Source organism: Microcaecilia unicolor, chromosome 1 (assembly GCF_901765095.1).
Source record: "Microcaecilia unicolor chromosome 1, aMicUni1.1, whole genome shotgun sequence".
NCBI lineage: Eukaryota > Metazoa > Chordata > Amphibia > Gymnophiona > Siphonopidae > Microcaecilia > Microcaecilia unicolor.
In genome coordinates this window covers 233,965,258-233,988,505 of record NC_044031.1, presented here as the reverse complement: position 1 = coordinate 233,988,505, position 23,248 = coordinate 233,965,258, and the positions used below count along the sequence as shown (strand labels likewise).

The following is a 23,248-nucleotide window of genomic DNA, read 5'->3' as shown; positions in this document are numbered from 1 at the left end:
AACTGAAATTGAGAGAAGAGGTGGGGAGGAACTGGGGTACACACTTCCTTTGCAGGATCAGCAGGAATTTGCGTACATTAAGAGGCCTACGATCCTATATACGGATGTGGGGAAGGGGATGGGGGAAGAGGGGAATTTCAAAGAGATGAAAAGTGGAGAGGGAAGGGGGAGAGTACAGGGTTCATTAAGGAGGTGTTCGATAGGAATGCAAAAGATGAGAATACAGGGGGACTGCAAATTTTTTTCACAGCAAAATTAAAAGTTTTGCCAGAGCCTTCTGGAGCGTGAACCGCGCACGAGTGGACGACTTCCCGCCCGTCGCGTGAGCATTCCCACTCAGTTTAATCAAAAAGCAAATAATAAACAAACAACAATTCCAAAGGGGAGGTCGGCGGGTTTGTGAGAACAATCAGCCTGCTGTCCTCGGAGAACACCCGCTACATGTATGTATCTTCGCTTTCTCCGAGGATAAGCAGGCTGCTTGTTCTCACATGTGGGGTATCCTTGGCAACCAGGCTCACTCAAAACAATAAACACTGGTCAATTGGGCCTCGCAACTGCGAGGACATAATAAGATTGACCTGAAACCATAAACAACTAACAGAGTGCAGCCAGGAAAAAACAAAAATGGGTCTAGGAGGGTGGAGTTGGATTCTAAACCCCGAACAGATTCTGCAGCACCGACTGCCCAAACTGACTGTCACGACGGGTATCCTGCTGGAGGCAGTAGTGAGATGTGAATGTGTGGACTGATGACCAGGTTGCAGCCTTGCAAATCTCCTCAATGAAGGCTGACTTTAAGTGAGCCACTGACGCAGCCATGGCTCTAACATTGTGAGCCGTGACATGGCCCTCCAGAGTCAGCCCAGCTTGGGTGTAAGTGAAGGATATGCAGTCTGCCAGCCAATTGGAGATTGTGCCTTTTCCGATGGCGACTCCCCTCCTGTTGGGATCAAAAGAAACAAACAACTGGGCGGACTGTCTAAAGGGCTTTGTCTGCTCCACGTAAAAGGCCAATGCTCTCTTGCAGTCCAAGGTATGTAAACTGCTTTCGACAGGGTGGGTATGTGGACAGGGAAAGAATGTTGGCAAGACAATTGACTGGTTCAGATGGAACTCCGACACTACCTTTGGCAGGAACTTAGGATGCGTGTGGAGGACTACTCTGTTGTGATGGAACTTGATATAAGATGCATGCACTACCAAGGCCTGAAACTCACTGACTCTACGAGCTGAAGTAACAGCCACCAAGAAAATGACCTTCCAGGTCAAGTACTTCAGATGGCAGGAATTCAGTGGCTCAAAAGGAGCTTTCATCAGCTGGGTAAGAACAACGTTGAGATCCAATGACACTGGTGGAGGTTTGAAAGGGGGCTTTGACAAAAGCAAACCTCTCACGAAGCGAACAACTAAAGGCTGTCCAGAGATAGGTTTACCCTCTACACGGAGATGATAAACACTAATCGCACTAAGGTGAACTCTTACAGAGTTCATCTTGAGACCAGACTCTGACAAATGTAGAAGGTATTCAAGCAGGGTCCGTGTAGGACAAGAAAAAGGATCTAGGGCCTTGCTGTCACACCAGACGGCAAACCTCCTCCATTTGAAAAAGTAACACTTCTTCGTGGAATCTTTTCTGGAAGCAAGTAAGACTCGGGAGACACCCTCTGAAAGACCCAAGGAGGCGCATTCTAAGCTCTCAACATCCAGGCTGTGAGAGCCAGAGACTGGAGGTTGGGATGGAGAAGTGACCCTTCGTTCTGAATGATGAGGGTTGGAAAACAGTCCAAGCTCCATGGTTCTTCGGATGACAACTCCAGAAGAATAGGGAACCAGATCTGACACGGCCAGAAGGGTGCAATCAGGATCATGGTCCCGCAGTCTTGCTTGAGTTTCAGCAAAGTCTTCCCTACTAGAGGTATGGGAGGATACGCATACAGAAGGCCTGTCCCCCAATGTAGGAGAAAGGATCTGATGCTAGTCTGTCATGGGCCTGAAGCCTGGAACAGAACTGAGGGACCTTGCGATTGACCTGAGTGGCAAAAAGATCCACCGAGGGGGTGCCCCACGCTCGGAAGACCTTGCAGACTATGCCCATGTTCAGTGACCACTCGTGAGGTTGCATAATCCTGCTCAACCTGTCGGCCAGACTGTTATTTATGCCTGCCAGATAAGTGGATTGGAGAAACATGCCGTGACAAGCCCAAAGCCACATCTGGACAGCTTCCTGACACAGAGGGCGAGATCCGGTGCCCCCCTGCTTGTTGGTGTAAAGCATGGCAACCTGATTGTCCATCTGAATTAAGATGACTTGTTTGGACAGCCGATCTCTGAAAGCCTTTAGAGCGTTACAGATCGCTCTTAATTCCAGGAGGTTGATCTGCAGACCTCTTTCCTGAAAAGACCAGGCTCCCTGAGTGTGGAGCCCATCTACATGAGTTCCCCACCCCAGGAGATATGCATCCGTCGTCAGCACTTTTCGTGGCTGAGGAACTTGGAATGGTCGCCCCATGGTCAAATTGAATCGAATCATCCACCACTGAAGAGAACTCCGAAAGTCAGTGGACAGTTGGATTACATCCTCTAGATCCCCCGCAGCTTGAAACCACTGGGAAGCTAGGGTCCATTGATCTGATCTCATATGTAGACGTGACATGAACTGTGGAGGCCATGTGTCCCAGAAGTTTCAACATCTGCCGACCCATGACCTGCTGAGACGCTCGAACCATGGACACCAGGGACAGAAGGCTGTCTGCCCTTGTCTCAGGACGATAAGCTTGAGCTGTCTGAGTGTTCAACAGGGCTCCAATGAATTCCAATTTTTGGACCAGGGTGAGATGGGACTTCGGATAATTTATGACGAACCCCAGTAGCTCTAGCACCCAAATAGTAATTCGCATGGACTCCAGAGCACCCTCCTTCCAGGTGCTCTTCACCAGCCAATCGTCCCAGTCTGCGTAGCAACACTGTAACTACAGCTAGGCATTTGGTAAATACTCTGGGAGAAGACGCCAGGCCAAAAGGCAGTACACGGTACTAAAAGTACTGTGTTCCCAGTCGAAATCGAAGATAATTCCTGTGAGCTGGAAGTATTGAGATTTCCTGTGAGCTGGAAGTATCGAGATGTGTGCGTAAGCATCCTTTAAGTCCAGAGAGCATAGCCAATCGTTTTCCTGAATCATGGGAAGAAGGGTGCCTACGGAAACCATCCTGAACTTTTCTCTGACAAAAAATTTGTTCAGGGATGGGACGCATCTCCCCTGTTTTCTTTTGCACAAGGAAGTACCTGGAATAGAATCCCAGCCCTTCTTCCCCTGGTGGAACGGGTTCGACCGTTTGGGCCTGTGCAAGTAACTGCTTGTGCTTGGAGCTGTAGGACTGAGCTCCCGGTGGGCAATTTGGAGGCTTGGATTCCAGATTGAGGGTGTGTCCTAACCGGACAATTTGAAGAACCCACCGGTCAGAGGTTATAAGAGGCCACCTTTGGTGAAAAAACATTAACCTTCTCCCAACCGGCAAGTCGTCTGGTACGGACAAGTTTACTGAGGCTATAAGTACATAAGTACATAAGTAGTGCCATACTGGGAAAGACCAAAGGTCCATCTAGCCCAGCATCCTGTCACCGACAGTGGCCAATCCAGGTCAAGGGCACCTGGCACGCTCCCCAAACGTAAAAACATTCCAGACAAGTTATACCTAAAAATGCGGAATTTTTCCAAGTCCATTTAATAGCGGTCTATGGACTTGTCCTTTAGGAATCTATCTAACCCCTTTTTAAACTCCGTCAAGCTAACCGCCCGTACCATGTTCTCCGGCAATGAATTCCAGAGTCTAATTACACGTTGGGTGAAGAAAAATTTTCTCCGATTCGTTTTAAATTTACCACACTGTAGCTTCAACTCATGCCCTCTAGTCCTAGTATTTTTGGATAGCGTGAACAGTCGCTTCACATCCACCCGATCCATTCCACTCATTATTTTATACACTTCTATCATATCTCCCCTCAGCCGTCTCTTCTCCAAGCTGAAAAGCCCTAGCCTTCTCAGCCTCTCTTCATAGGAAAGTCGTCCCATCCCCACTATCATTTTCGTCGCCCTTCGCTGTACCTTTTCCAATTCTACTATATCTTTTTTGAGATACGGAGACCAGTACTGAACACAATACTCCAGGTGCGGTCGCACCATGGAGCGATACAACGGCATTATAACATCCGCACACCTGGACTCCATACCCTTCCTAATAACACCCAACATTCTATTCGCTTTCCTAGCCGCAGCAGCACACTGAGCAGAAGGTTTCAGCGTATCATCGACGACGACACCCAGATCCCTTTCTTGATCCGTAACTCCTAACGTGGAACCTTGCAAGACGTAGCTATAATTCGGGTTCCTCTTACCCACATGCATCACTTTGCACTTGTCAACATTGAACTTCATCTGCCACTTGCACGCCCATTCTCCCAGTCTCGCAAGGTCCTCCTGTAATCGTTCACATTCCTCCTGCGACTTGACGACCCTGAATAATTTTGTGTCATCGGCGAATTTAATTACCTCACTAGTTATTCCCATCTCTAGGTCATTTATAAATACATTAAAAAGCAACGGACCCAACACAGACCCCTGCGGGACCCCACTAACTACCCTCCTCCACTGAGAATACTGGCCACGCAATCCTACTCTCTGCTTCCTATCTTTCAACCAGTTCTTAATCCATAATAATACCCTACCTCCGATTCCATGACTCTGCAATTTCTTCAGGAGTCTTTCGTGCGGCACTTTGTCAAACGCCTTCTGAAAATCCAGATATACAATATCAACCGGCTCCCCATTGTCCACATGTTTGCTTACCCCCTCAAAAAAATGCATTAGATTGGTGAGGCAAGACTTCCCTTCACTAAATCCGTGCTGACTTTGTCTCATCAGTCCATGTTTTTGTATATGCTCTGCAATTTTATTCTTAATAATAGCCTCCACCATCTTGCCCGGCACCGACGTCAGACTCACCGGTCTATAATTTCCCGGATCTCCTCTGGAACCCTTCTTAAAAATCGGAGTAACATTGGCTACCCTCCAGTCTTCCGGTATTACACAAGTTCATTTTTTAGTTCTATTAATACTCTGGGATGAATACCATCAGGTCCCGGTGATTTACTACTCTTCAGCTTGCTGAACTGACCCATTACATCCTCCAAGGTTACAGAGAATTTGTTTAGTTTCTCCGACTCCCCCGCTTCAAATATTCTTTCCGGCACCGGTGTCCCCCCCAAATCCTCCTCGGTGAAGACCGAAGCAAAGAATTCATTTAATTTCTCCGCTACGGCTTTGTCCTCCTTGATCGCCCCTTTAACACCATGCTGAACTGGAGCCAGTCAAAAGCCCATCCTTTGCTTTTGCTGGGGAGCCGCAGTGGCCTTAGGTGCATGCTGTTGACGAGAACGAGCGCTCTGGGACTGAGCCTGGGCAGGCTGCCGAGAAGGAGTGTACCTACGCCTAGCATAGGAATAGGGAGCACTCCTCTTCCCTCCAAAAAACCTCCTAGATCAGGAGGTAGTAGCAGAAGACGCCCGGCGGGAGAGAGAATCCATAGCATCATTGTGCTTCTTGAGCTGGTCAACCAGATCCTCTACTTTCTCACCAAAAAGGTTATCCCTCCCGCAAGGAACATCCACCATCCGCTGCTGGACCGAATGATCCAGGTCAGAGACACGCAGCCATGAGAGTCTGCACATCATTATACCCTGGGCAGCGATCCTGGATGCTACATCAAAGGTGTCGAACGTACCCCTGGCCAGGAATTTTCAACACGCCTTCTGCTGCCTGACCACCTCGGGAAAAGGCTCAGCCTGCTCCGGAGGGAGTGCATCAACCAAGCTAGACAGTTGCCTCACTGAGTTCTGCAAGTGGATGCTTGTGAAGAGCTGGTATGTCTGTATTTTGGCAGCGAGCATAGCGGCCTGATACTCCTTCCAACCAAAAGAGTCCAAGGTTCTAGATTCTCTGCCTGGGGGCGTTGAGGCATAGTCCCTACTACTCTTGGCTCTTTTGAGAGCGGAGTCCACCACCATGGAATTGTGAGGTAGCTGAGACCTCATCAATCCAAGCGTGGGTATCGGTAACTGAGATGGTCCAGTTGCACCGAGTACAACATTTGAAGCCGCTGGGTGTCGTCGATGACATGGAAGGAAAAACAGCTTCGGAAATTAAACAACGCGATCGTGCCAAAAAAGTAAAAGGCACAAAAGGGGAAAAACCCAACCACGTGGCCTAAGGCCGGCCGCATCGAGAAGAAAGAAAATTTAGAAAGTGGAAAAACTATGAAAAAATACTGGGTTTTTAGTTAAAAAAAAAAAAAAAGAACGATTAACAATAAAAGAAAAGAAGAAATATCAAAAGAATCGTCAAGACTCTCTTCCTGGGCCAGCGAAGCGAACAGGGAAATAAATACCTCTTCACCTCACCGCGGAGAAGAAAAAACTGAGCGGGAACGCTCATGCGACGGGCGGGAAGTTGTCCGAGCATGCGCAGTGCGCCCACCAGAAGGCTCTGGGAAAACTTTTTAAATTTTGCTGTGAAAAAAGTTTTTGCCATTTCCTGGGCCACCATGGATGCTGACCCACATGTGAGAACAAGCAGCCTGCTTGTCCTTGAAGAATCCCGTGAATCACACAGCCTAGCTCCCGAAGTTGTGCACTGCTGAGGAGCACTGAGAGCGCTAGAGAGTTTGAGCGCAGTGCTGGGGAGCTGTTGTGAAGCATGGCTGTGAAATCGCTGCAGAAAGATAAAGACCGCAGCAGAGTACACAAGGACAAAATGGCGGTGCCCGCAAGCCCTAAGAGTTCCCTGGGCAGCTTGGCGTGGGCGGCGGAGATCTGCCAAGGTGACAGGAGCCACGGAGGTCATTCTGGATAAGAGAGTGAGCCCGATAGATTCAAGTTGGAACAGCTTCAAAGCAATGTGGACAACTAGGCCAGGATTTAGTAGAGTACCAACAACGTACTGGAGAGCTGGAAGATCGGATGGCAACAGTGGAGGAGGTGGAGGCCCGCATACAAAAAATGGTTGCTTCATATGAGGAAAAAATAGAGGATCTGGAAAATAGATCCAGGAGAAACAATTTACGTTTTGTGGGCTTGCCTGAATCTTTGGGTGACCGTGACATTCATACCTTTTTGGAAACTTGGCTAACGCAAGAATTGGCGCTGGCGCCCTCGGTGGGCCTGCTGCAAATTGAACGGGCGCATCGGGTTGGCCCGAAACAGCACGCGGCTTCCAGGCCCCGGCTGGTAATCTGCCGCCTCCTCAACTTTTCTCACAAATCATTGATACTACAAGTGCTGTGTGGAGGAAAGGAGCTTCGATACGAATCAAAAAATCTTGTGTTTTCAAGATTACTCGGCGTCGGTGGCTGCACAGCAAAAGAACTTTTCTTCGGTTTGCTCTCAAATGTCTCGCTCAAAGACTCCTCAGGGAAGATAGTGCACTCGAATGAAGCCATTTGTGACGCTTTCAAATCCTTTTATCAGATTCTGTATACTCCTCGGGAATCGGATGACCTTCTGAGTCGCCTTTATTTGGAAGGCCTAAATCTTCCTAGCATTGCTTCATCAGATAAAGAAGTCTTGAATGTACCTATTCATCCTGATAAGGTATACGGGGCGATCAACGGCAGTCCATTGGGTAAGGCGGGCCCAGATGGGCTTCGGGCCGAGTTTTATAAAGTGCTGGGGGAAGCAATTGTCAAACCTTTAACAAAAGTTTTTAATACATGGGTAACTGAGGGCTCATTGCCAAATTATTTGAACGTAGCGCAGGTTGTGGTCCTGCCCAACCTGGGTTGGGACCCGACTTTGCCAGCGTCGTATCGATCGATTTCCCTTTTGAATTATGAGGTGAAACTTTTTGCAAAACTTTTGGCAAATCGGTTGAGTCGGGTGTTGCCCTCTCTTATCCATGAATCACAAGTGGGGTTTGTTAAGAACCGTTCTATTGCTAAAAATCTTAGACGTATAATAACCTCCTTGGAGTTCGTGAAGTTACATCAGCAGCCTTCCTTAATGGTGAGTTTTGAGGCCGAGAAAGCTTTTGATCGTGTTCGGTGGGAATTTTTGTTTGCCACTGAATCAAATGGTTTTGCAGGATGGTTCGTTGCAGCGCTTAAGATTTTGTATGCTTCACCTCAGGAAAAGATAATAGTAAATGGTCAACTTTCCAATAATTTCTTGATTCAGTGTGGGACTAGGCAGGGGTAACTAATAGACGATTCACCACTGGAGACGTGAGTCCAACAGTCTTTATTATATCAGAGATAACGACCCGACACAGGCCGTGTTTCGACGCTAAAAAGCGTCTGCATCAGGGGTCAATAAATACACGTAGCACCAAACAGAATTTGCTCTGATAGTTTGTATCCAGCATATTCTGTTTGGTGCTACGTGATCAGTGAGTTGACAACACATATACAAGTAGGACTCTTCGTTTTGCATTCATTACTTGGTGTATTTATTGACCCCTGATGCAGACGCTTTTTAGCGTCCAAACACGGCCTGTGTCGGGTCGTTATCTCTGATATAATAAAGATTGTTGGACTCACGTCTCCAGTGGTGAATCGTCTATTAGTCTCTACTTTTGCCTTCTGTGATTCGTCATCGTAGAGAACTTTTCCTGTTCTATATTTTGGACTAGGCAGGGGTGCCCATTGTCGCCGTTATTCTTCATCCTATATTTAGATCCCCTCATTTGGGATATTTCGACTTTCATCCATTGGGAGCAATTGGGTCTGAGAACCTTGGAGCATGTGTTAGATACGGGGGGGGGGGGGGGGGGAGGAGGATTGAAATCTTTGGATCAATGAAAGGATCAAGAGAGTGTTAGATGGGGGGACACCTTTGCATATTGTCAGATTAAATACTACATTCAGTCTCTGCCCGTGGGGGCTCTGAGGTTACATAGTGGGAATAAGCTTTGAGAGTTCTTTGAAACCGTCGCTGAAGATGCTGCCACAGTATCCGGTGTACACAGGGCTTTATGACAATTTTGGAAAATCAAAGGGGTGGAAGCAATCAAAAATAAATGGGAACAAAAGATGCAGGGGAGAAGTTAGCTTCTTGGGACTTTTGGACTTCTATTAAGAATATCCCTCGCCTGAGTTGTAATGCTAACTATAGGGAGTGCTGTTTTCATGTTTACTACAGAGCTTACTTATCCCAAGTTGAGTAATTTCGGGCGGGAAGCATTCAATCACCAACCTGTTTAAAGTGCAAGTTAATGGATAACACCTTTTTTCATGCATTCTGGGGATGCGTGGAGATAAAGCGATTTTGGCGCCGGATCATCGATAATCTGACGTCACTCTTTTCATGCAGAATAGCTGGCTCCCCACTGCAGCTGGTGTTGGATTGCCCTGGGGACTTTCAGGGTCCCTCAGGGGAAAGTAGATTGTTGTTTCGTAAGATGTGCACACTAGCGAGGAAGTGTATTTTGCAGTACTGGACCTCTGACTCCCCGCCTTAGTTTTGGCACTGGTGTAATATGGTGAATCTTTTACTATCTTGGGAGGCATGGGAAGTTAAGGGCTCTTGTAAATGTAAATCTCGGTTTTTGAAGATTTGGAATCCTTATTTGGCCTCTTTGACATCAGGAGGCAGAAGTCATATTCTGAACCTGTTGTGATGAGTGTCAGCTAGATTTAGGGGAGGTCGGGAGGGGCATGGGTTTAGAGCTGGTTTCTGTTGCTTTCCGCCCATTGCTCTGGGAGGTCATAAGAATCCAGACCTCCTGGGGCGGAGGTGGAGGGAGGAGTGCAGTAGAGTTGGGAGGGAAGTTCTACGGGCAGGGTGGGTTAGTGCATATTAAGATTTTATTGTTAACATTTTGTTTGGGTTGTTGGCCAGTTTTGTCTATATGTATGTGATGTTCTATATCTATATCTATATACTAGTAAAAAAGGCCCGTTTCTGTTTGAAAGGAAATGGGCGCTAGCAAGGTTTTCCTCTGAGTGTGTATGTTTGAGAGAGTGTATGTGAGAGTGACTGTGTGAGAGAGGCTTCTGTTCCTGCTTCTGTGCATTCCCCGTGTTGTGCTGATTCACTGTTCCCTGTATCGTGGCTCTGCCCCTCTCCCTTCTACTGGCCAATCTGGTGTGGGTTGTGTGACATCACTATTATCTACTCCAACATGATCCACGGTTCCAGGCAGCCTCAGAATGTTGGAGGTGAGAATTATTATATAGGATGGATATATATATATATATATATATATATATATATATATATATATATATATAGAACATCATAGTTGGGCTATACAATTATTCACGGCGGCCCACTTGGCTCTGGCTGCTGTATGGAACAGCACAGTGCTCCCCTCTAAATCCATTTATCTCAAGAAACTGGATTATCTTCATCTTATGGCAGAACTGACGGCCATTAAGAATGGACAATTAGTGTCTTTTCAAAAGACATGGGCCAAACATCAAGCAAAGCAATCAAACAAGTATCCTGAGGGCGGTTTGGGGGGCCCTACTGACAATTAAAGCTTTAACTATATGTTATAGGCAGGGGGAGAGGGGAACTCTGTTGAAACCCGGTTAAGAATCCATGGGAGGGCGGGAAGGGGGAGGGATGTATTTCGGGGGTTGTTATGCCAAGCTATGATGTTGTGTATTAATTGATCTTTAATAAATAATAATAAAAAAAAGAAAAGAAAAAAATTATTTACTCTTTAACTACCAGAAACTGGAAAGTAATGCAATTTTGAATATTTAAATCAGTTTTTAGGGCAATACTAGTAAGAATTTCAATTAAAAATATTACCTAAAGCATTCCTGAAAGCCTCACTATTTTGTAGTTCGCAAATCAAGATGCCTTATTGTTCCAATATGAATCTAAGGAGGCAAATAGGCAAACATCTGTGAGAACAGCATACACAATCAGGCATCCCGTTATAAGTTGTTTCTGAAGCTAGATTAAAGGAGAATTTCAGAAGTGCAAGATTTTCATGCAAAGACTTTTTAATGTAGAATCCTTCTTGAACCATTATGACTTGGATTGGCCACTGCTGGAAGCAGGATACTGGGCTAGATGGGCCATTGGTCTAACCCAGTTTGGCTGTTCTTATGTTCCATTGTTTTTACAACTATTCTGTTCAAGAGAACCACTATGAAAAACTACTACTACTACCTACTACTACTTAACATTTCTAAAGCGCTACTAGGGTTACGCAGCGCTGTACAATTTAACATAGAAGGACAGTTCCTGCTCTTTACAATCTAAATGACAAATGTACAGTCAGTCCAATAGGGGCAGTCAAATTGGGGCAGTCTAGATTTACCGAAAGGTATAAAGGTTAGGTGCCGAAAGCAACATTGAAGAGGTGGGCTTTGAGCAAAGATTTGAAGATGGGTAGGGCTCAGGAAGTTTATTCCAAGCATAGGGTGAGGCGAGGCAGAATGAGCAGAGCCTGGAGTTGGCGGTGGTGGAGAAGGGTACCGAGAGGAGGTATTTGTCCTGTGAGCGGAAGTTTCGGGCAGGAACGTAAGGGGAGATGAGGGTAGAGAGGTAATGAGGGGCTGCAGACTGAGTGCATTTGTAGGTAAGAAGGAGAAGCTTGAACTGTATGCAGTATCTGATCGGAAGCCAGTGAAGTGACCTGAGGAGAGGGGTGATATGAGTACATTGGTTCAGGCGGAATATAAGACGTGCAGCAGAGTTCTGAACGGATTGAAGGGGGATAGATGGTTAAGTGGGAGGCCAGTGAGGAGTAGGTTGCAGTAGTCAAGGGGAGAGGTAATGAGAGCGTGGATGAGAGTTCGGGTGGTGTGCTCAGAGAGGAAAGGGCGAATTTTGCTGTTGTTAAAGAGAAAGAAGTGACAGGTCTTGGCTATCTGCTGGATATGTGCAGAGAAGGAGGGGGAGGAGTCGAAGATGACTCCGAGGTTGCAGGCAGATGAGACGGGGAGGATGAGGGTGTTATCAACTGAGATAGAGTGGAGGAAGAGGAGAAGTGGGTTTTGGTGGAAAGACGATAAGCTCGGTCTTGGACATGTTCAGTTTCAGGTGGCGGTTGGACATCCATGCAGCAATGTCAGATAAGCAGGCCGATACTTTGGCCTGGGTCTCCGCGGTGATGTCTGGTGTGGAGAGATACAGCTGGGTGTCATCAGCATAAAGATGATAATGGAAACCATGAGATGAGATCAGTGAGCCCAGGGAAGAGGTGTAGATTGAAAAAAAGAAGGGGTCCAAGGACTGATCCCTGTTTCACCCATTTCCTAAGATTTTATGTAGTTTCAGAAAATGTACATGCTGCTAAGTCACCTATTAAGGCACTATGGGTCTCTTTTACACAGCCACGCTACCAATTCTCGGTGCGGCAAATGAGGAAGACCATTCAATTCCTATGGGCTTCCTCTCAATTGCTGCGTGGGAATCATTAGTGCAGCTTTATAAAAGAAACCCTATGTTCAATGGAAAAGAAGAAGGTATGCTGAATCATGTATATCAAGTACTCACTAAACAAGAACTTGTACTTTCAAAATTTGTTCCCCCTTTATATATATTTAGCAGCATTATCAGAGAATACACTTTAGTTCCATTACATATTTACTCCAATTAGATTCAAATTTGACGTAAATGTAGGTAGTTTGCACTTGATATTGTACTTTTTTTTTTAATGTAGTTTCTTTGGGAACAAAGAAATTATGTGAACATTTATTGCAAAATCTTCTCTCCCCCCAAATTCCATTCAGTAGAGGGGTCCCATGCTGGTTTATATGATTGATATCCTTCTACTATAGCTTCAGCAAATTAAGAAATTTGGAATCTTGAAATTTCCCATATGCAAAAACACAACAAAACCTGCCTTTGCATCCACTTCTGGATCATCAAAGAATCCTTCTGGTAAAGCCTCGGCTGTGTTTTCTTTCCTAAAACAAAAAAATATATATTGTTTATAATTAATACACAGGCCTGAAATGCTTTTAACTGAAGATGCTTGAGTACAGGCAGCTAAAATGAGCAACTGGCTTACAATAATTCCTAAATCTATCGAGAATATTCTAATCTGTTTTTGTAACTTCAACTACATTATCTGAACTCAGTCTCTTTAAAAAGGATAATCAAGTGTTCATATTTTTAAATTTTATTTACTTATATTACATTTATAATAAAAAAAATAAGAAGAGCCATAATGGGTCAGACTAAGGTCCATTAAACTCAGCATCTTACCTCTGACTGTGGCACTGTCTATCATAATTACCCAGAATATCTCAAAAAGTACATTAAGGAGCTCATTTTCAAAACAGAAAAACATCTCTAAAATGGCATAAAGTGGCACTTGTGATTTTGGAAACTCAGATTTCAGACATTTTTCTCTACAATACATCCAAATCACAAGTGGGGGGGGGGGGGGGGGGGGGGTTGGGGCACGATTTCGGCATTCCCAAAACTTGGACTTTTTATGCTACAATGAAACAAAGCAAAAATGTCCAGGGCTAAAAGTTAGATATTCTAGTCTAGACCTGTTTCAATCACGCCCAAGTCACAAAAGGTACCTTAAGTGATGAGATGACCACTGGAAAGATTAAGGCATAACCCCCCCCCCTTACTTCCCCAGTGATCACTGACCCCATCCCACCTCCCAAAAATATGAAAGAAACAGCACCTACCAGCTTCTAATGATAGCTTCAGATGTTATGGCCAGTCCTACTAGAGCAGAAATCAGATAATGGAACACATGCGGGATGGGCCATACTGGACTTAGTGCTGACTAATAGGGAGAGTGTTTCTGATGTTATAGTAAGTGATCAGCAGATGGTGTGGTTTAATATTAAGGGAGGTGTGGCGAGGGTTCATTCAAAAGTGAAGATTTTAACTTCAAAAAGAAGAATTTTATTCAGATGGGGGATTACCTTGAGGAATTGCTATCTGGACGGGGACATTTAGAAGAAGTTGGAAAGCAGTGGGAAAAAAATGAAAGGAGCCATTGTAAGGGCAAAAAAACCTTTTTGTAAGGAAAGTAAATAAAAGTAAGAGGAAAAGGAGGCTGCATTGGTTCTCAAAAGAAGTAGCTGAACAAGAACAAAAAGCAATGAGAGATCACACATAGAGGAAGACAGGCGACAATATATGGAAAAGCTAAACAAAAGCAAAAAAAAAAAAGGCTGGTAGTCAGAAAAGCAAACTATGCAAATGGAAGAAGAGTAGCAAATACAGAACTGAAAGGGGGGGGGGAGAATCTTTTTTGTTTTAGATATGTTAGAGATGAAAGGACATGCAAAAATGGCATTGTGAGACTCAAAATGTGAAGGAGAGGACTGCGCAGAAACTGATAAAAGATATGGCGGAATTGCTTAACAAATATTTCTGTTCTGTGTTCACAGCTGAAGGGCTGGGTACAGGTTCACAGAAAACAAACACAAGTAGGAATAGAGGGGTGTTGGTGCCTGAATGATTTTCAGAGGACTGTGTTCAAGAGGAGCTGGCTAAACCTAAAGGTGGACAAAGTGATGAGGCTGGATGGCATACATCCAAGGGTTCTGAAGGAACTTAGGAAAGTTCCAACGGCTCTGCTGACTGACCTTTTCAATGCTTCTCTAGAGTCGGGAGTAGTCCCAGAGGACTGGAGAAAAGCAGATGTGTTCTCTCTCCACAAAAGCAGAAGTAAGGAAGAGGTTGGGAACTATAGGCCAGTAAGTCTGACTTCTGTGGTAAGTAAATTAATAGAAATGCATTTAAAACAGAGAATAGTAACGTTTTTGAAATCCAATGGATTTCAGGACCCGAGGCAACGTGGTTTCACTAGAAGCAGGTCTTGTCAGACAAATCTGATTCAGTTTGATTTTACGGAGAACGTTAGATGTGGTGTATGTAGATTTTAGTGAAGCCTTTGACACAGTTCCGCATAAATGACTAATAAACTAAGTGCTCATAGTATGGGCCCTAAAGTGCCTGACTGGGTTAGGAGCTGGATGACTGGAAGGCAACAGAGGGTAGTGGTAAATGGAGCTTATTCTGAGGAAAAGGATGTTACCAGTGGTGTGTTGCAAGGTTTGGTTCTTGGGCTGGGTTTTTAACATATTTGTAAGTGATATTGCTGAACTGCTGTCTGGTAAACTTGTCTCCCTGCGGATAAGACCAAAATCTGCAATAGGGTAGACACCCCTGATGGTATGGATAGCATGAGGAAGGACTTAGCGAAAATAGAGGAATGGTCTGGAATTTGGTAGCTAAGATTTAATGCTAAAAAATGCAGGGTTATGAATATGGGCTGCAAAAACCAGGAGGGAATGGTACAGTTTAGGAAATGAAGAACTTTTGTGCATGAAAGAGGAGAAGGACTTGGGTGTGCTCATATGCGACGATCTTAAGGTGGCCAAACATGGAGAAAAGGTGACAGCAAAAGCTAGGATGCTTGGGTGTGTAGGGAGAGGAATGGCCTTGTGTACAATTCTGGAGACCACACCTTCAAAAGATATAAATAGGATGGAGTTGGTCCAGAGGGCAGCTACTAAAATGATCAATGGTCTTCATCATAAATCATATTGGGACAGATCTTTATGCTTTGGAAGAAAGGTGGGAGAGGGGGAGATAAAAAGACACAAATATTTACACAGCATAAATGCACAGGAGGCAAGTCTCTTTCTTTTAATTTTTTTTATTTATTAAATTTTTTACATTTATATCCACCAACATAAATGTATTGGAAATATCAGAAATTATAATAGCAGTATAATACATTATATCAAACTGATATAATCTTGAAATAAACATTATAATTTGTCCACAATAAGAAGAAATAGATCAAGATACTAAGAAATTTCTACTGAGTAATACAATAACATAGTATAACTATTACAAACGGAAGGGAAAAACGGATGATCACAGCCGGCTTAAACAGCATTAACTATGGGAGTCTCTACAGGTGACACATCTTTTTCTTTTAATTCAATGAGCTCCAATAATTTCTTGGGTGTAAAAAACACAAAATTCACTTTTGCAAAGGAGACAAAACATTTACAAGGAAATTTTAGAATGAATGTTCCACCTAGTTTAAGAACTCTTGATTTATACATCAAGAATTCTTTTCTCCTTTTTTGTGTGTTTCGCGCCATATCAGGAAAAACCTGTATCTTTTGTCCCAAGAAAGAACCATTAATATGGCGAAAGTATGAGCGAAGAATATTGTTTCTATCAGGTTCAAGAGCGAAGGTGTAATGTTGTTCTTTCAGTTATTAATTCAAGAGAACTCTCCAAGAATTCTGTCAAATTTAGGTCAGAACTAGGAGCAGGCTGAGGTTGTTCTTTAGGCACCTTAATTGTCCCAGTTATGTACTGGGCCCTCGTTATGGGGGGATATCCCTCAACGGGTATTCCCAGTACATCACAAAAATATTTCTTAAGCATGTCCAGAGAGGAAATAAGAGGTGACTTAGGGAAATTCAGGAACCTTAAATTGTTCCTGCGTCCATTGTTTTCTAGATATTGCAATTTTCTTTCTTGGATTTCTCTTTCTTTAATCAAAGTCGTGGTTAAGTTTTTTAGTTCTTCAATTTCTCCTGACATTTTAATAATTTTCACGTTCTGTTCTTGAGTTTGTTCAGATAAACCCTTATTAGACTTTTTTATCTCAAGTATTTCACCTTTAACTGAGGCATTCATTAATAATAAGGTACTATTCACACCTTGTATGGCGTCCCATAGTGTGTCTAACGACACCACTGAAGGTCTTACAATTCCTCCGGTACTCACAGCTACGATCTCCCAGGTTGATGGAACAATATCCAGCATAGATGTTTCCTTTCCCGGGGTCGAAGTGCCCATAGGTCCTCCTTTCCACAGCCAACACCGGGTTTTCATCCTCGGGAAGCTGTGACCCCATGGTCAGCAAATCGTCTCCGGGTCGCGGAGGAGCAGTGTGGGAAGGAGGGCTCAACGACGCTCCTTCTATGCTGCACTCAAGGCCCAAAATGGCCGAGTCCGCCGAAGTGGGCGCCCGTTCTCCAAGGGCTCAAACACCAAAGTTCTCCATAGTCATCTGGCGAGAGGTGGGTAACGGAGGCGGTACCGCGGAGGAAGGAATCACCGTCTTCCCCTTTCTCTTACCCATCGCGAAGTCGGATAAGTGATCCTCTCTCAGAAGCAATGTTGATTCTCGGGAGCTACTGAGCCTCACAACCATTCACGTCGCCATCTTGATCCGAGGCAAGTCTCTTTCAACTGAAAGAAAACTCTGGAACGAGGGGGGCATAAGATGACCCACTGCTCTGCTGGAATGGCTTTTTTTTTTTTTAAATTTACATTATGAACCAAGCATCCACTTGTAAAGAAAAAGAGAATACATTTTCAATACGAAAAAGGAATAAAATCCAATATATAAGAAATAAACATCTCTTAACTCCAGTCTTAACTGCCAAGCCTATAAAATAAAAGAGTAAACTCTAAGAGAACAGAAAAAGCTACTAACCACATCAAGCTCTAATACAGAAGAAATTTCAATTATGAGGGATCTTCTACCCCATGTGTTTGAGAAGAGGTCCTACCACTTCTCTCCATTATTTCTCTAGATGAAACAAAAGCAGAGAGCCGAGAGCCGAATAGAATTTAAAAAAAATTGTGTGATCTATAATTAATCATACATTTACAGGGAAATTTATGGAAGAACGCTACCAGTTGTAAAACTGCAGGTTTCGATAGAAGAATTTGCTTCCTATACCCTTTATGTTTCAAGTGAAAAATCTGGAAACATACCAATTTTAAAAGTTCAAGAAATTTTTGTCCTTTTTTAAAATAAAGACGTAGAACCCTGTCTTTATCTGAAGCCAAAGCAAAAGTAACTAGAAGAGTGGCCGGTTGAGTCACCTCTGAATCTGAAGTTTAAATTAAAGCTAAAACATCTAAAGGTTCCATGAGGTGTATTTGTTCCAACTGAGTCCCACCATCAGCTCGTTTGAATGGAGGCAGATAAAAAAAACTTTTACTAATGGCGATAAAAGTTCAGATGATACTTGCAAAATCTCTTTAAGGTATCTAAAAATTTTTACTGACACAGACAACAGACGTAGGAAATTAAGTATTCTTAAATTGCAATTCCTTGCAGCATTTTCCAAAGCTTCCACCTTAGCTTAACAATAACATTTTCCTTAATTATAGTAGGCTGAACAGATTTCACTTTACCAGTGTTTCAGAGATCAGCTTGAAGTACCTTCTGGTCCAGTTGTTGAACTTTACCACTCGGAACATTGAGAACATTAAAAGGAAACAGTTTCCACTAAATAAGGAGGAGGAAGAGACAGGCTTGCACTGCTCCCAGTCGATGGAAGGTCACCAACCGCCCCAAACTCACTGCTCCTGGGTGATCCCTGCAGCTCCACGCTCTCCTTGGATGCCGCTCTGATGGTTCCACCCCCCCCCCCTGGCGCTTCAAAGAAAGACGTCCCGGTATCTCCTTTTCAGTGGGGATCACACCCTGGGGCCAAAGATAGCGTTGAGGAGGGGTGGGGGTAGGGGGTTCCCTCTGTTCTGGGCTCAACGAATATTCTGCCCCAAGGAACTCCTCTGGTCAAGACTCCAGCGGGACTGTACCAGAAACTGCTTTTCCTGTACTCAAACACTGAACAAATCGATCTAACGTTGAAAAAGGTAAATTAGAGAGCTCCAAGGGAAAAATCCTTGTCTTTCCCCTCCTTTCTTCTTTACCATCAGTCTGTTGGCCAGCCTGTTAAGAATGCTGCCCCCCCCCCCCCCCCCATACATCCCAATGGCTAGTTTTTGTGCATTTTTCTTTTGGATTTTTTTTTTTTTAATGGCTCTAAAAGATAGATGTACTGAGCACAAAAATGTTTAGCAAATGGCTATTTTATTTTTTAAACAAAAAGTTGGGCTTTCTCTGGTTTGAAAATGGCCATGTTCGCTAATGGATTTTTGGACATTTTCAGATTTAGATGTCATATTGAAAATGCCCCTCAATTTCTCATAGCTCATTAAATCCTAGAGACTCCTAATGCAGACCTTGTCATCAGAAACACAGTTCTGTCGAGTCTCATTTGTCTTACAATAAACTGTTAAACCATCTGCAGCATCGTCTACTCATTTTTGAGTCATCTTCGCTGTTCTGCTACGTACTGTACATTCTTGCGAAGATTTGTTTCTTCTGTGTACAAATCGTGGTTCAATATTAAGACACATGAGGAGAGGGCTTATTCAATAGTGAAGGTTCTAGGTTCTAGACTTCAAAAGAACTATGCCAAGATAGGGGGAATATCTCAAGGAAGAGTTAGTTGGATAGGAACAGCTGAAGGAAGTAGAACAGCAATGGGCAAAACTGAAAGGAGCTCTTTTAAAAGTGGCAAACCTTGATGTTAGAAAGTACACAAAAGTAAGAGGAAAAGAAGGCTGCTAATCTGTTTCTGTAACTTCAACTACATTATCTGAACAAGGACTAGGGGGCATTCAATTAAGTTACTAAACAATTTGGAGAAAATATCTTTACACTCAATATGTAATTAAGCTCTGTATTCATTGCCAGAAAATGTGGTAAAAGCAGTTAGCTTAGCAAGGTTTTAAAAAAAGGTTTGAACAGGTTCCTAAAAGTCCTTGAACCATTATTAAGATGGATTTGGGAAAATCCATTGCTTATTCCAGGGATAAGCAGCATAAAATGTGTTATTTTTTGGGATCTTGCTAGGTACTTGTGACCTGGATTGGCAATTGTTAGAAACAGGATTCTGTACTTAATGGACCTTCAAATCTGTCTCACTATAGCAATGCTTAAGATGTATGTGTTATCCTGGGCTATGTTTATAGTAATGACAGCATTGTAGCAGTCTATAAACTGTTACAAAAGCAACAGAGAACCTGATTTTCTGATGTCCTGCTCCAGCAGTAATATAACAAAGAACTCAGATAGTAAAGTAATAAAAAAAGGTTATCTGTGACATTTCCAATCAGTGGCATAGCCAGACAGCCAATTTTGGGTGCGCCTGAGCCCAAATTGGATGGGCACATTTTTTCTGCCCCTGTCCTACCCTCTCATCCACCCCCATGTTCAACCTCTCTTTCCTCCTCCCTCTCTCCTTCTGTCCACACCACTCTCACTGTCTCCCTTCCTTGTGCCCTTGGTCCAACATCTCTCTTGTTCTTCCTTCTTCCCCATACAGCATCTCTCCCTCTCTCCTACTTCATTCTATGTCCAACATTTCTCTCTCTCTCTCTTCTGCATCTCTCCCTCCCTCCCACTCCACATCCAGCATTTCTTCCTCTCTCCCCATGCATCTCTCCCTCCCCCTCCATCCTCATGTCCATTTCTCCCTCTCACCTCTACCCCCCTGTGCAGCATCTCTTCCTCTCTTCATCCCATGCAGCATCTCTTCCTCCCACCCCACCTCCAACAGTTGTTTCCCCAACCCATGTAGCATCTCTCCCTCCCATCCCATGTCCAACTTTCTCCCTCACTCCTTACCCCCCTGTGCAGCAATTATCCCTCCCACCCCACCTCTCTTTCCCTCCCATCCCAAATAATTATTTTTTCTTACCTACACCCCATGCAACATCTCTTCCTCCCTCACCTCAAAAAATTAATCCCCTCTCTTCCCTCCATATGTGCAGCACCCTCTTTCAGCCCCTCCCCTCCATGCAGTTCTTTACCTTTGTTGTGATCCTTTATTTGAATCTCCCCTCTCCCTTCCCAAACATTTATCACATCAGCTTGTCCTCCTGTCCTGCTCCTACCTCGAGGAACGTCAGCGTCTTCCACTACTCGGTGCCTGCTGCCTGAAATTCTTCTCCTCACTGCTGCCTCAGTCCCTGCAGCATTCTTTTTTCCGCCCGTCGCCGGCAGCACTGCGATTTACACAGGCTGCTCCGCTCCCCCTTGCCGCATCCATCCGGCCCTCTCTGATGCACTTCTTGTTTTCGTAGGGCCAGATGGACGTTGCAGGGGGAGCGGAGCGGCCTCTGTGAATCGTAGCGCTGCTGGCGATGCCGACGGGCGAAAAAAAGAATGCTGCAGGGACCAAGGCAGCAGCGAGGAGAACAATTTCAGGCAGACAACACTCCCAGACCAGTCCCAAAAGCAGCAATGTTGTTAGGTTGGGGCTAGTTAGGGCGGGCGGGCCTGGAGCAAAAGTGGCTGGGCCTGGGCCCGTCCAGGCCCGCCCGTGGCTATGCCCCTGTTTCCAATAATCTATGTGTTTACGAGCATAACGACATTTTAGGATGAACCAAACCTTCCAGCTGCTTTTTTTTTATTATACTTGCAGAATTTTGATTTATCCCTAGGCCAAATCTTTGATGGGAAAATGTTAAATATTTGTTTTGAATGGCTTACCTTTCTACTGTTTTTTCTTGGATTTCTGCTTTCAGTATTGACCCTGAATGAGACACTGGAGGAGCAGATGGAGTCTTGATGTCAACGAAACCTATAAGACACCACATACACAAGTTAATAATAATTTTTTAAGTTACTTTTAATCTTCCAGTACTAGTTTCTTTTCTTGGCTCCCATTTTGTACAAATCCTTCTACAACCTGTGAGGCACTTCAGACAATTGCTTCATCAAGGCTGCTTGTCTTTGATTTTGACTTTGATATTGTTATAATAATAATAAATAATAATAATAACAGCGCTGATCAATTACTTTTCCCTCTCTCAATTCATGGTAGAACAGAATATATTCACATGTCAACCTAGAGTAGACCTCGGCAATAACTCATTTCACATAGTAATCATATCCTATGACTTACCAACTCATCATCAGTCTTGCTTAAATTTTATTCAAATCTAACTTGTCCATAATTAATTTTTTTCAATTTGATTCATCTTTCTTCTTAATCAAATTCTAAACTTTAAAATAGTTTACTTAGCTTCATAGATGGACCCACAACCAACACGAATCATGTTTTGCCAGTTGGGATGCGTCAGGGTATGGTTCTCTGACTATGAATAAACATTCCTCCATATCTTTTCAAAATGGCATCATTTGAAAAAGTATTTCCCCCCTCTCCTGATTTCCCCTGTTATTGCATGTATGTTACACTGGTTTCTGATCTTTAAACAAAATGTAATATTAGACAGATGAGAACCCAAGTAAACACATAACATAGTTTGTAAATTATTATGTAACTAGTAAAAAAGCCTTGTTTCTGATGCAAATGAAACGGGGGCTAGCATGTGTGTGCATGTGGGAGTGTGTGTGTCCCTGCCCTCTCTCCCTTCCCCTGTGCTGCCTGTCCCCTCTCCCCTCCGAGTCGAGTCCTTCAGTGTTAAGTTTCCTGCTGTGCTGTGTTTGTGTTACAGAGAGAGTGAGGGCGTCTCTCTCCCCTCCCCCCTCTGAGTCCTTCACTGTTACAGAGAGAGCGATTTCGTGCTGTGTTTTCCTTCACTGTTTGTGTTACAGAGAGAGCAAGGGCGGAGCAGATACTTATGGGGAAACCGGATATCTCTGCTGCTTCACACTTCCGGCTGAAGGCTTCATTAGAACGTTGGTGGTGCCTTTTATATATAGAGATTTGTTAAGGAGCAAACTTATCCAACACCCATTATCACTCATGTGAAAATTAACTGCCCCCTAAACTTACTACTACTATTACTAATCATTTCTATAGCACTACTAGATGTACACAGCACTGCACACATTATATGCAAGTACTTTTTCTGTCCCTAGAGGGCTCACAATCTAAGTTTTTGTACCTGGGGCAATGGAAGGTTAAGTGACTTGCTCAAGGTCACAAGGAGCTGAAGTGGGAATTGAGCCCAGGTTGCCAGGATTAAAGTCCACTGCACTAACCATTAGGCTACTCCTCCACTTAATAACTACTTGCCACACCTTTAGCAGCAATTACATTGTTTTAGGATGATCTGGGTTGACCAAAATATGGTCTATGTTTTGCTACATTCTCAGGTATATAAATGCTTAAATTTTATGTCATGCATAACCAACATTACCTGGCGGTAAGGTGTTATCTGTCGTGTGTGCGGGTGAAGGAGCATCTGTTGTCCCAGCTTCCTCCTCCTCCTCCTCTTTATCATCATTATCATAATCCCTTGCCAATATGCTTGGGCCTAGATTCTTTGAAGGAAGCACTCTTTGGGAGGTTTCACCTGCTTTGTCTGTTGGCAATCTAGGATAAAGTCATAAATCATGACTAAGTCAATATAGGAATGACTATTGCAGGGGCACTGGGAAAGAACACACTTTTAAACAAAGCTAAGAACCTCTCCTGTAAGATTTTTTTCCTTCTGGCCTCATCCTACTGC

The 23,248-nt window shown here is 44.0% G+C and overlaps 1 protein-coding gene across 3 annotated transcripts in view; it reads right to left on the bottom strand.

The window, feature by feature from the left end:
- Positions 1–23,248, bottom strand: part of ZNF830 (zinc finger protein 830) — a 107,237-nt gene that overhangs the window by 29,461 nt on the left and 54,528 nt on the right. For all 3 annotated transcript variants that reach the window (XM_030204784.1, XM_030204799.1, XM_030204792.1), the window contains 3 exons: positions 22,937–23,112; positions 21,321–21,411; positions 12,858–12,921 (listed from right to left, as the gene is read on the bottom strand). In XM_030204784.1, coding sequence (XP_030060644.1) covers positions 12,858–12,921; positions 21,321–21,411; positions 22,937–23,112 — 331 coding nt within the window. The remainder of the gene's footprint in view (positions 1–12,857; positions 12,922–21,320; positions 21,412–22,936; positions 23,113–23,248) is intronic.